This window comes from Pristiophorus japonicus, chromosome 21 (assembly GCF_044704955.1).
Source record: "Pristiophorus japonicus isolate sPriJap1 chromosome 21, sPriJap1.hap1, whole genome shotgun sequence".
Classification (NCBI taxonomy): Eukaryota; Metazoa; Chordata; class Chondrichthyes; family Pristiophoridae; genus Pristiophorus; species Pristiophorus japonicus.
In genome coordinates, this window is record NC_091997.1 from 6,143,732 (window position 1) to 6,158,256 (window position 14,525).

At 42.4% G+C, this 14,525-nt stretch overlaps 1 protein-coding gene across 1 annotated transcript in view; it reads right to left on the reverse strand.

Moving 5' to 3' along the window:
- LOC139233595 (voltage-gated delayed rectifier potassium channel KCNH4-like) overlaps positions 1-14,525 on the reverse strand; it is a 225,905-nt gene that overhangs the window by 41,411 nt on the left and 169,969 nt on the right. Inside the window, exon 11 of the mRNA XM_070863997.1 lies at positions 9,908-10,122. Within this exon, the coding sequence (XP_070720098.1) occupies positions 9,908-10,122 (215 nt within the window). The remainder of the gene's footprint in view (positions 1-9,907; positions 10,123-14,525) is intronic.

The following is a 14,525-nucleotide window of genomic DNA, read 5'->3' on the forward strand; positions in this document are numbered from 1 at the left end:
ATGCAAGGTGGGCCTTTCTGTAGGAAACTTAGCACTTTTACCACATTGTAAAGTCCAATAACAACTGCAACAGTACGAGAAAAGACAGCAAGTTCCCAGGAGTGTTGAATGTTATGTATAAAGGAGCGATCTCTCAAGCTTTTGTTACTTTTTAGTTGGAGGAAATGGTACATTTTTTCAATTGTGTTTGTTGTGCCAGGACAAAAATGGTGGACAAACTGGGATGACTCATGTCACAGTGCCACCACTGGTAGGAGGTCTGAATAACAGGTGTTACAGCATTAATTTAAAAATAACAGAGTGACTATTTGTACTAAAAGAGAGACACGGTGGGGGGTGGGGCGGGTGGAGAGAGAGAGAGAGAGAGAGAGGCACGGGGGGGAGGAGAGCGAGACATGTGGGGGGGGAAGAGAGAGGCAGCGGGGGGGGGGGGAAGAGAGAGGCAGCGGGGGGAGGGGGGGGAAGAGAGTGGCAGCGGGGGGAGGGGGGGGAAGAGAGAGGCAGCGGGGGGAGGGGGGGGAAGAGAGGCAGCGGCGGGGAGGGGGGGGGGAGAGAGAGATACGGGGGGGTGGGGGTAGTTTCGCAGTCCAGCATACAAATACTAAGCTTAAATAAAGGGGCCTATGAAGGTAAGAGGGCAGAGTTGCATAAAGTGGACTGGGAAAATCGATTAAAGTGTAGGACGGTTGATGAAGAGTGGTGTACATTTAAGGAGATATTTCACAACTCTCAAGAAACATATATTTCAGTGAGGAGGAAAGGGTGTAAGAGAAAAGATAGCCATCCGTGGCTAACTAAAGAAATAAAAGACGGTATCCAACTAAAAACAAGGGCATACAAAGTGGACAAAACTAGTGGGAGGACAGAAGACTGGGAAGCTTTTAAAAGCCAGCAAAGAACGATTAAAAAAATGATTAAGAAAGGGAAGATAGACTATGAAAGTAAACTAGCACAAAATATAAAAACAGATAGCAAGAGTTTCTATCGGTATATAAAAAGGAAACGAGTGGCTAAAGTAAATGTTGGTCCCTTAGAGGATGAGACCAGGGAATTAGTAATGGGGAACATGGAGATGGCAGAAACTCTGAACAAATATTTTGTATCAGTCTTTACGGTAGAGGACACTAATAATATTCCAACAGTGGGTAGTCAAGGGGCTATAGGGGGGAAGGAACTTAACACAATCACTAAGGATGTGGTACTCAGTAAGATAATGGGACTAAAGGCAGATAAATTCCCTGGACCTGATAGTTTGCATCCTAGGGTCTTGAGAAGTAGCGGCAGGGATTGTGGATGCATTGGTTGTAATTTATCAAAATTCCCTGGATTCTGGGGAGGTCCCAGCAGATTGGAAAACTGCACATGTAACGCCCCTATTTAAAAATGAGGCAGACAAAAAGCAGATAACTATAGACCAGTTAGCCTGACATCTGTGGTTGGGAAAAGGAGTCCATTATTAAAGAAACAGTGGCTGCACATTTGGATAAACAAAATTCGGTCAGGCAGAGTCAGCATGGGTTTATGAAGGGGAAGTCATGTTTGACAAATTTTCTGGAGTTCTTTGTGGATGTAATGAACAGGGTGGATAAAGGGGAACCAGTGGATGTGGTGTATTTGGACTTACAGAAGGCATTTGACAAGGTGCCACATAAAAGGTTACTGTACAAGATAAAAGTTCACGGGGTTGGGGGTAATATATTAGCATGGATAGAGGATTGGCTAATTAACAGAAAACAGAGAGTCGGGATAAATGGTTCATTCTCTGGTTGGCAACCAGTAACTAGTGGGGTGCCGCAGGGATCAGTGCTGGGACCCCAACTATTTACAATCTATATTAACAACTTGGAAGAAGGGACAGAGTGTAATGTAGCCAAGTTTGCTGACAATACAAAGATGGGAGGAAAAGCAATATGTGAGGAGGACACAAAAAATCTGCAAAAGGGCATAGACAGGCTAAGTGAGTGGGCAAAAATTTGCCAGATGGAGTATAATGTTGGAAAGTGTGAGGTCATGCACTTTGGCAGAAAAAAAAATCAAAGAGCAAGTTATTATTTCAATGGAGAAAGATTGCAAAGTGTCGCAGTACAGCGGGACCTGGTGATACTTGTGCATGAAACACAAAAGGGTAGTATGCAGGTACAGCAAGTGATCAGGAAGGACAATGGTATCTTGGTCTTTATTGCAAAGGGGATGGAGTATAAAAGCAGGGAAGTCTTGCTACAGCTATACAAGGTTTTGGTGAGGCCACACCTGGAATACTGCGTGCAGTTTTGGTTTCCATATTTACGAAAGGGTATACTTGCTTTGGAGGCAGTTCAGAGAAGGTTCACTAGGTTGATTCCGGGGATGAGGGGATTGATTTATGAGGAAAGGTTGAGTAGGTTGGGCCTCTAATCATTGGAGTTCAGAAGAATGAGAGGCGATCTTATCGAAACGTATAAGATTATGAGGGAGCTTGACAAGGTGGATGCAGAGAGGATGTTTCCACTGATGGGGGAGACTAGAACTAGAGGGCATGATCTTAGAATAAGGGGCCGCCCATTTAAAACTGAGATGAGGAGAAATTTCTTCTCTCAGAGGGTTGTAAATCTGTGGAATTCACTGCCTCAGAGAGCTGTGGAAGCTGAGACAATGAATAAATTCAAGACAGAAATAGACAGTTTCTTAAACGATAAGGGGATAAGGGGTTATGGGAAGCGGGCAGGGAAGTGGAGCTGAGTCCATGATCAGATCAGGCATGATATTGAATGGTGGAGCAGGCTCGAGGGGCCGTATGGCCTACTCCAGCTCCTATTTCTTATGTTCTTATGTCTTCCAGATACCGATTTGTGTCCTGGGATCACGTCGGCCTGGATCATCAATGACCATCTAGTATTCTCAATGATAAGGGGAACTCCGCTTGTACGAGCTCCCATTACTATCAATGAAAATACCCTCAAAAAACAAAAAACACAACACAATAAATTTTTTAAAAACTTAGATATTTAAAATTAATTGAAATTAAATGTTTTAGAAAAAAAAATTTTTTAGATTTTTTTTTAATGTGTTTTAATAGGGTTAAAAATAAACTTACCTTGATGGACAGGATTTTTAATATAAACATTATTGATTACATTTAATTTTTATATGTTTTAAAACTCTTACGTTGGTAAAAGTAGACTATATGCCTGCTTTTACCAGGCGTAAGAGTTTGAAGGACATTCGCTGGGCAAGAATTGGGCATCTCTGCCCCGCTAATGTCCTTCCTGCGGGAATGACAGATCGCAAAAGTCAGCGCATGAGCATTGCGTGCCAAGAATCAACATTTGCGAGGCCTCTTCGTGTGTGTGCACATCATATGCACCAGAGAGGCCGCAATTTTCAGCTCATATAATCTTGTGAATTAAGCAACTGCTTTTACATTCTAATAAATACAGCTGGATTATATTTTAAAACACATTTTACAAGCAACAAAAGCTTTGTGATGAGCACATCAACCTCCCACTAACCGTAGATCCTGTATACACACTGCTCTCGGCCCCTGTCATGATAACAAATGTTAAAGCACAGTTTTCTGGAAAATACTCCAGATTAGTATACCCATGAGATGACTCCCTAACAAAAATAGAGTCCCAATCCCAGGGTGTGAATCTGATTTCTGCTGTTGTCTTAGGTAAGTAGGGTCACAGCGTGATGCCTCTATAAACATACGGCTCTCAACAGAAGTCTACAGAAACACATGTCCTAAAAGAGATTTGTGCAAATCTCTTAATGCGACAATATTTCAAGTTAGGTTTTTTTCAGATAATGGAAAAAAATGGGTTTAATTCTGCCATGATTGTAATATTTGAATTGTTCCTCCCCCGGTATCCAGCATATTGCCCACTAAAATAGTGAGTTTCACTGACAGAGACAGAAAGGGGGGGGATTTATGATCCAATTTGCTGTACATTAAACCATCTTGCACCAATCATTTCCCTTCTGCAAACTGGGCTTGAATGAATCCCAGTTTGTGACATAGCCGTCAGGCCAGCTAACCTAGTTTCTCATGGGCATGTGCTTGCAACACAAATGGTAGATCACAAATTAATAACAAATCGTGAATACCAATCAGCAAAGTCATAAGGATGACTGGTGTAGGAAATAGGAAAGATTTACATTGGGGCAGTAAGGTTCTTCTTCTGAAGATGGACACTGTAGGGGTTAATCAGAGGGAATTTGTCTACATAGATAATCAGTAATAACCCTGACCTGTGAGTGCTTAATGTTGACATTGGCTGCCAAAGAAAATGTTGGTAGATGTCAAGAAAAACTATTGGCTGGTCACTTTAGCACTACAGCCAAAATATATTTAATGCAACAATAAGACACTTACATGTTGCCAGTGTGAGGATACAAGCACGATTCTTATATTTACTTTTAGGCCTCTTGTGATGTTGCTGACAGTTAGCCCAGGGTCCTGGAGCACAGTTTTTATTGTTCATGATGCTCTCAGGCCCAGGACACTTAGTCCCTGTTGCTGACCTCCTGCTGCTATCACTTGGGTCAAGGTCCCAATATTCATCTGCTGCTACTGTTGGTCATGTCTTACAAGTGCTTTGTTACTGTTGTGTATCTGTAAAGCATGCACTCCCATGTTCGGCCACCAGGGAGCACATCCCCTGAAGTCCCAAGGGATCCCAGCATCCCTTGGGAGCACTGTATATAAGCCGGCCCCTAGGGCCTGTTCCTCACTCTGGAGTGTCTTATTAAAGACTGAGGTCACTGTTACTTTAACCTCCCTGTGTGCAGCCTCATCTGTGTTAGGAACACAATAACTGGCGACGAGAATATGAATCCAACGCAAAGATGCAGCAAACTGTGAGCATCCTGGAGAAGTTCTCAGAGGGTGAGGACTGGGAAGCCTATGTCGAATGGCTAGATCAGTACTTTGTAACCAACGAGCTGGACGGAGAAGGAAGCGCTGCAAAAAGGAGAGCGGTCCTCCTCACAGTCTGCAGGGCACCGACCTACAGACTCATGAAGAATCTTCTCGCTCCGGTGAAACTCACAGATAAGTCGTATGAGGAGCTATGTACACTGGTTCGGGAGCATCTTAACCCGAGGGAGAGCGTGCTGATGGCGAGGTATCGGTTCTACACGTGCCAGCGATCTGAAGGTCAGGAAGTGGCGAGCTACGTCGCCGAGCTAAGGCGACTTGCAGGACAATGTGAGTTTGATGGCTACCTGAAGAAAATGCTGAGAGACTTTTTTGTGTTGGGCATTGACCACGAGACCATCCTACGAAAACTTTTGACTGCAGAGACACTGACCCTCAGTAAGGCCATTGCGATAGCACAGGCGTTTATGTCCACCAGTGATAACACCAAACAAATCTCTCAGCACACAAGTGCTAGCAATGTTCATAAATTAACTGGAACTGTGTTTGCGAGCAGAAATGTACAGGGCAGAAACCACGAGTCTGCAACTGCCAGCAGGCCTCAGGTGACTTAGATGACTCAGAGTTCCCAACAAAGGATGAATGCAAGGCAATTCACACCTTGTTGTTGTTGTGGAGGCTTCCATTCAGCCATCAAACAGAGCCTTAAATGAGTCACAGAAGGCTCACTCCAAACCCGCCTATCGCAAGTACTGCTCAGCTACCGCACGAGACCCCACTCGCTCATAGAGGTGCCCCCGGCTGAGCCACTCATGAAAAGGACACTTAAAACCAGACTCTCGCTGGTTCACCCCAACCTGCATGATCAGGTAGAGAGCTGGCGGCAGCAACAAAATGTAAACGATGGTCACGCCACTGTGTCACGGGAAATTGATCTGAATGAGCACTATGTATGTGCTAAACTATGGACATGGTCCCAAGTGGATCGCGGGCATGGTGATAGCTAAAGAAGGGAGGAGGGTGTTTGTAGTCAAACTAGACAATGGACAAATTTGCAGAAAGCACCTGGACCAAACGAGGCTGCGGTTCAGACTGCCCTGAACAACCCACAGCAGACACCACCTTTTTCGAGCCCACAACACACACCCAAAGGATCAACGACACCACCCCGGACCAGGATATTGAACCCATCACGCCCAACAGCCCATCAAGGCCAGGCTCACCTAGCAGCCTTGCAGGGCCAACAACACGCCAGCCCAGCGAGGGCAAAGCCAACACACCAGAACAGACATTTGTACCGAGGCTGTCCACCAGTGAAAGAAAGGCTCCCGACCACCTCACCTTGTAAATAGTTTTCACTTTGACTTTGGGGAGGAGTGATGTTGTGTATCTGTAAAGCATGCACTCCCATGTTCCGCCAACAGGGAGCTCATCCCCTGAAGTCCCAAGGGATTACAGCAGCGCTTGGGAGCACTGTATATAAGCAGGCCCCTAAGGCGTGTTCCTCACTCTGGCGTGTCTTATTAAAGACTGAGGTCACTCTTACTTTAACCTCCTTGTGTGCAGCCTCATCTGTGTTAGGAACACAATAGTTACCAGTCCCCGTGCTGGTAACATGGCTGCTTTCTGTTTGTGGTTTTGCAATATGATTGATCAGTCTGGACCAAGTAGCCAGCACAGATCCTTCAATCATACAGACACAAAACTTAAAAAAAGAATTAGTAATAAGTTGACCATAGTTTTCCCACAATCATAAGAACATAAGAACATAAGAAATAGGAGCAGGAGTAGGCCATATAGCCCCTCGAGCCTGCTCCACCATTTAATACGATCATGGCTGATCCGATCATGGACTCAGGTCCACTGCCCTTCCCGCTCCCCATAACCCCTTAATCCCTTATCAGTTAAGAAACTGTCTATCTCTGTCTTAAATTTATTCAATGTCCCGGCTTCCACAGCTCTCTGAGGCAGAGAATTCCACAGATTTACATCCCTCTGGGAGAAGAAATTCCTCCTCATCTCAGTTTTAAATCAGTTGATCCGTTCATTAATATCTTTTCTTTATATACACAAGTTGGGGAGGAGTTAAAAAAGCATCAAACTAATTGCCAAATTTCATAATAGAATCAATAGCCACAAAACATACAATACTGCAGAGGTCGAGTGCCCGAGTGTTTTATCGACTTATTACGTCTGGTCATCATTTACTTGGGCTCAGACAATGTTACTTACTTCTCTTTGTTTTGATCATGCTCTTTTTCTTTAACACCAATCAGGAACAGCTGAAATTTGTATTTATTATACAATTGAGACTTGTTCTCCTGACCCTCCCACCCATTGAGAAAGAAAATGGCCATCATTTAAATATTTGGTAAAAACTTGCATAGAAATGAGACCTAAAATCGTGTAGAGTCTGGCATATTGAAAAAGATTGCATGTTGTTTAGTGATCCTTCACACTGAATTCTGGATCTGGAATTATTCCCCAAATCCAAATATATACTCAATATCCTCGTATTTTCAGGATAATCCAACATGCCAGATTGGGATGACCAGTCTTTAATAACATTTCCAATAAACAATAAGCACATGTAAAGGGGAGTTTTAGTGAGATGATGTGGTGAGTATTGCTTGCAGATTGAACACCAGATTTAATGAGTTCAACATAATGCTATGATGATCCCACCTACATAGGGGTGAAAACATTGTCTTGTTCACTGATCATCAGATTTCCTTCCCAATCTTGTCTTTGATTAGTTGCTCTTATGGAATTAAATTGACTGGATGATTCACTAATTAATGGACAAAAATCCCTGACACGCAAACCACAAATAAGATAGTGTCTCTTAGGGCTTAATGGACAATTTACTGAGCTTGTCATGCATAAGAACTTAAGAACATAAAAATTAGGAGCAGGAGTAAGCCAATATGACCCCTTGAGCCTGCTCCGCTATTCAATAAGATCATGGCTGATCATCATCCTCAACTCTACTTTCCCGCCCGATCTCCATATGCGCAGTCACATAAGAACACAAGACGGATGCAATTGAGGACAGCCATTCTGCCATGCTTAGCTCATCCATCCAGAGATACACTATCGTTCCCCCCTCACATTCCCCAATGGTCTACCTCCACTACCCTATGCAAAAGTCCATTCGGTGTGTCGATCACTTTTTGTGTGAAAAAATAACTTCTTGATATTAGTCCTAAATTTATCTTTTATTAGTTTGTGCTCGTGTTTAGTTTGCAGTAGTGTTCCAAAATTACCTATTTTACCCAATACCATACGATTCTCCAAATTGCATGTTTGAGCTAGAATAGTTGGATGAATTCCCAAGATCCATCAATATATTTTTTTCAGAATTATCATAACACATTTGGATTCAGGCAGTTTTACTATAGAATGATTTGAAAGATGAATCTTGATGTACAGTGCAATGCATGGAAACCAGGTTTTTAGTAAGATACTCAAATGAGTGGATTAGTTCACACAGAGTGACAGATTCGGTGATACATTCTGATGAATAACTTCAATGACTCAGTACTCTTGAGTCTTTGTTTTGTCTTCTGCTCATTAATCTAGGTTGTATTCTAACGGTTTTGTTGCAAGAAAAAACCATTTGCTATTGATAATCATATTCACTTGTAGAAATGTACTGCACATAGACAAATACATCGGGCAGGATGGGTATTACGCATCAGAAGTTAGACCTGAAAATCCAACCATTTTCCCGATGTCAAGTTATGCCCAAGTATCCTGCCAATTTCATCAGAATATGCCGCAATTTAAAATGGGCGGAAATCAGCGTAAGCAATCGGGGCCCAAGGAAATGCCAAACCCACACCGTGGGCTAGACTTCCCGCTTCATTGTCGGCCATTTTCTCAGTGGTACAGTTGGTTTTCCGCCCGGCGAGAGTTTCCACGTTAGTTTTTGCCTTGGTATTGCCCACTTCTGAAGTCACCCACCGGGACCAAACCGCCCACGTGCAACGCCAAGACCAACCACCAGGGCGTAAGTTTGGCCTCAACCGCCAATGTTCAGATCGCCGAGAGACCCGCCCTGTAAAAGCTGCTTATACAGGTTGGTAAGGGGGTACCCTGCAAAGAAAAGTAAGTTAAAGGTTCTTTAATTATTTTTTTAAAATTTTAACACAGCGATTAGGCTTAAAACTGTTTTGGGATTGCTTTGTGCGTTCTTATATTTTTTTAATGAAAGTTTTAATTTTAACTTTTCCCCCCCTCCCTAGGCCCAACCGCAGCCTTGGACTAAATTTTACGACTTACCGTTCATTCCGCCAACAACCGCCCATGTGGCTAACTTTCCACTTACCTGCCGAGAAAACCGCCGACAATGAGTGTGCATCGCCCATTTTCTCGCCGGGCGATTAGTTTTACTTACTTTAAACTTTAAAATGGAAATTCTCGCCAGCTTTTCTCGCCGAACACTAGCGGTGCTCTCAGCGGGCAATCGGGCGTTGAGGGCCTTTAGGGAAAGTCTAGCCCCATATAGTTTATTCTTTAAGTAGGAAGAAAAGTTTCAACTTTTTCCCCCCATCATTCATGCACATCAGGCACAGCATGTTTAGGAGCCTACAATCAGGGAAGAGTTTCTGATGTTAACATAAACCTATATTTACGTCATACAATGCATTCCAAGAACAAGTTCTCAGCGAGTATTAAAAAAACACGCTAAAAAACCTGCAATAAAACACCAGAAACCTGGACTGTTTCCGCCAAGCACAACTGGAAGATACTCGAAATTGACCGTTGGGGGCGTGTCCAGCTTAGTGGGCGGAGATTAGTTTGGATGGAGAGCTTCATGGACAGTTGTAAAAGATCGAGGAAACTTGGGAATATTGTAGTTACGTGCGCAACGCACTCACGCCCAAGATTCAGAGATCTTTTAAGCCATTGGTTTGCGCCCAAGTTACGTGGGTCTCTGGTTGCAAGTGCAGAGAAAATGCCAGACCATCCTATCGGAGCCCAAGCTTTCAAACAACCTAAAATGTGATTTCTAAAAGTCAAATATTTTCAGAGGTCAGCTCTTACCAATGTTTCACGCCCTTCTTCAAGGTTGACTGTCAGGTCACGGTGGATCTCAGACAGGAATTTGCTTGAATATTCAGGATAGAGCTCCAGTACCTCATATAGGCCTCTCAGACTGATGTATTGCAGGTCACAATAAGTTAATGCTTTGACATCAGCATTTGTTTTAATCACCCGGCCCTTGGTTGACAGATCTGCACCAATCAGGTCCCCTTTGCCTGCAATGGAAAACAGTACAGAGAATCTTTCCACGCCTTAAACATCAATTCATGTTAAATCCAAATCATTTTGGTGGATGCGAATTGGGGAAAGTAGTCATGAGCAGAGGTTGACTTGGGGTTTCTGGGTACCTAAAACAGGAGTGAAAATGTGCTTCCTTTATGAGACAGAACCGCATGCTGATACGGTTACATGAAGTAGGGTGGGAGGAGACTCGTGTGGAGCATAAACACCGGCACGGACCAGTTGGGCTGAATGGCCAGTTTCTGTGGGTAAATTCTGTGTAATTCTACGTATGTATATTACAAACATTTCTACTTAATAAATATTAAAGAAAAAGAGAACTGGATATAACTTTTTAAAAATCCATATCTATATTTACCATTCAAGTTCAATTAAAATTAAAATTTAATTTATCACTCAGTCAAAATCAATGAGATTAGGCAATAGGAGGGGGCAGATATTTGGAGCACCAACATGACTCCTAGGACAAGTGATCTCCCCCTGTGGTGAAATTCCAGTCTCAGTCTTGCCGTTATTGAGTGGTGACCCGACACTTCCTTGTAAATTAGGTTCTTCTTCACAATACTTCCTTACAGTAAACCAAAGTCATGAGGCATCATATCATGTACCTGTCAATGGCTAGTTATAAAATACCACTGTCAAAACCCAGGAACCTCTCTGTCTAGTGAGATCTGGGATGGAAGATCTAAGGAAGGAGATTTGAAACTTACCAAGAAAACAAAGCTTTAATTTGATTTGTCATTCTTCTGACAATTCCCATATGGTTCTTTGTAAAGACGTACCAAGGACAGTCTTTAGATTATCTCCCCATAGGATACCTTTAATTTTCTCCCGAAATCCAACATTAACTTCTACCCTGCAAACTATGTAATCATGAGTATTTGGCGGTAAGATAATTATCTCCAGTTTTCTTACACTTTGTTTTTCCACACTGCAAAAACATATTTTCTGCTAAGTATGCTTTGACTCCATTTTTTCCACACAAGCTAGATCAATAAACCCACTAATAAATGGCAAACGTTTGATTACTTTAAAAACTTCTACCTAGAATCGAGGATTTCTTCAGAAACTCTGGATTGAGCACTGGGTATTTGGGTTGCACTAGTGTCCGTTCACCATGGGAGCCTGATTTTGAATCCAGCCCAGACTGATGGGTTGAAAGGGTCTTCTCCCTACTAGCTGTAAGGATCCTGCATTAAATGAGTTTGATAGTTTTTAAACTACTTTCTAATAAATGCAATTTTACATCACCAAAACTGGTCGCCAATTGGCATAACATTTGCTATTTCAGGGGTTGAACAATGGATCAATCCATTGAGACCAGAAAGGATAACAGTAAAATTGAAAGTTTATGTTCATGATTTTAAACCTTTCAAAATAATTATTTCAAGAAGGATGTTTCAAGTTATTAATTTCGATTGGTAATTTGCTTTTATCACACCAGTTCATAATTTTGCAAGTGTGAATCTTCTCAGTTGCTTGTCTAAACAGATCAGTTTGTCATTATATTTGTTTTCTACTGAAGTTGATGTCTTTGTGCTCTTGTAAAAACCAAAGAAGATTTTATGGTGAATCAATGTACTGTTTCTATGCTCTACAGACTCGAAACACCCAGGGGATATAGTGAATGTGTGAGGAGCTGGTCTATTTCTAACAATGTTATTGAACACAGAATCTTGCAGAACAAGCCATCATTCACATGGACTGCAAGTGATAACGTGATAAGAATATTTGATCTCACTTCAATCTTTTTTTGAGTGCTGTAAAATAATGGAGGACCATCAGGGGTGTTGTCTGCTTGACACAGTTCTTGAACCATTAACACCTGTTTCAGAACAACCCTCTCAGCGAAAGTACTGCAGAATCTCCTTGTAATCAGCTGCTGCCATTGTTATTTCAATAATGACGCAAAAGATGCAAGGAGAACGAGGCAAATTGTTTACCAATTGAATTCGAGTTTGAGAAGGGGGCTGTCTATTAGGTTACAAAGACATTTGGAAAGAGTTCTCACTTTCGCAGTGCACATTACGTAAGAGAGCCTTGATGAAAGAACTTCCTCCTACTCATATTATATAAACTTGTAGCTTAGCAACCGTAGCAGTACTGATGTGGCTTTTCATAATGCTAGAATTCAGTACATAACAAACAAAATAAACTGATTGGTGCTTTGGCAGAAATTTAACCTACCCCAGGGTCATTGTTGTTGAAAATATTTTAAGGGGACTGCATTTGTTTTCCATTTGATTTATGGAAAAACCATGAGGGTTGGAAATCTAAATAAAAACAGAAACAGCTGGAAATTTCCATCAATTTTCACACTAAAGTAAAATCTTATTACAAATAGCTTTCTTCTTGCAAACTAGTGAACGAATCCTACGGCTAAAACGTAATAATGTGCTTCATTCATTCCTCCCACTACATAATTGTCAGCTTGGCTCAGCTAGTAGCACTTTCAGCTCCGAGTCAGAATGTTGTGGGTTCAAGCCCTACTCCTGCCCCCAGCCAGGCCTCGGACCATCTCACCGAAGGGCGCCGTAGGCAATTAGACTCATACAGCAGTGCCTGGTCTCCAATCGTCTTGGACCCCCTTGCCACTGGACCAAGATCTTGCTCTGCTAAAGCCCGTGTGGTAGCTGGTGTGCCACGTTAAAAGAACTCACACACAGGCATCTTCCACCCTGCAATATGAAGCTCGGGACCTGGAACGTCAGGACCCTCATGGACAACTCCAACTCCAAGACTTCGGCAACTAATCTAGGCTGACACTTCGAGGGAGTGTGCCGTTGTTGGAGCTGTAGCCAGGTGGATGCAAACGATCCTATGAGACTATGGGCTGAAAATTGCTGCCTCGCCGAGTGAGTGCGATGTGCACACCCACCCGAAGGGGCCTCGCAAATGCCGGTTCTTGGAGCGCGATGAGCAAACGCCGAGAACCGACTTTTGCGATCTGTCAACATTTCTTTTGACAGATTCAACGCATCCTCGCAGGAAGGACATCCCTGGGGCTATTTGCCCAACTCTTACCCAGCGAATGTCCTTCAAACTCTTACGCCTGGTAAAAGCAGGCGTGCAGCCCTACTTTTACCCATGTAAGAATTTTAAAACATAGAAAAAGTAAATTTAATCACTCATTTTTATCTTAAGATCCCTGTCCATTAAGATAAGTTTATTTTAACCCTATTACAACACATTTAAAAAAAAAAAGTTTAAATTTTTTTTTCTCTGAAACATTTAATTACAATTTCAATTAATTGTAAATATGTGAGGTGTTTTCTTGATTTATTTTGTTGTGTTTCTGTATTTTTGGGGGGTATTCTCATTGATAGTAATGGGAGCTCGTACAAATGGAACTCACCATTATTATTAATGAGAATAGTACACGTTCATTGGTGGTCCAGGCCCACGTGATCCCAGGTTACGAATATGTATCTGGAAAACATGTTCCGTTCGCTGCACAGTGAATGAAGGCCTCTGACCGGAATCCTACATTCCTCCGGGACCACGAGGTATTTTCATAAACATTTTTCGGGTCGGAGGCGTTTGTCCGAAGGAAGCAATTGAAGGACCACAATTTTCCCCCCTATTTGATAGATGAGTAGGGAGTTCTCCGGTATTTTCTTTAAGTTGTTTGTTCATTAACACGATGGGCTGAAATGTCCTCCTTCCATGCTATAAATTTCTATGATTCTATGATTTCATTTACTATTTGTCGGGCAACTTTCAAAAACAGTAATTAATTGAATGTGAAACACCTTTGCCATCAAACCTAATTGTTTCGGCAGTTAGCACTGTGAAACAGAGCCACATTTTGCCCCACTCCCCAATAGTGTGGTAACATAGGGGTCAAGTTTCGGCCTGAGTTGCTCCTATTTTTTTTGAGCAACTGGTTTAGAATGGAGTATCTTAGAAATTGCAATTCTCGGCATTTAGTTTGCTCCAGTTCTAGTCAAATGTTTCATTTTGGAACAGATTTTTTTTTTCAAAAGGGGGCGTGTCTGGCCACTTACGCCTGTTTTGAAAGTTTAGGCAGTGAAAACTTACTCCAAACTAACCTAGAATGGAGTAAGTGTAGATTTTTGTACGTTCAGAAAAACCTTGCCGACACTTTACAAATCAGGCGTAGGGAATGGGAGGGTGGGGGAAGGGAAGTAATTAAATTCTACAAGCATTCAATAGTCTTTCTTATACAAATAAAGAGCCATCCTGAATAAAAAATTATAGACAAAGCAAAGACAAAATATTGAATATTCCTGCCTGTGTGAAGCAGCAACAGCCTTGGAGCTACGGTGCTTCAGGCAGGCCTTCCTTCCATGTAGGAGACAGGGGCGGCGTCAGTGGCTTGACGGCAGCCGAAGACACAGCAAGTAAGCAGTCTTCG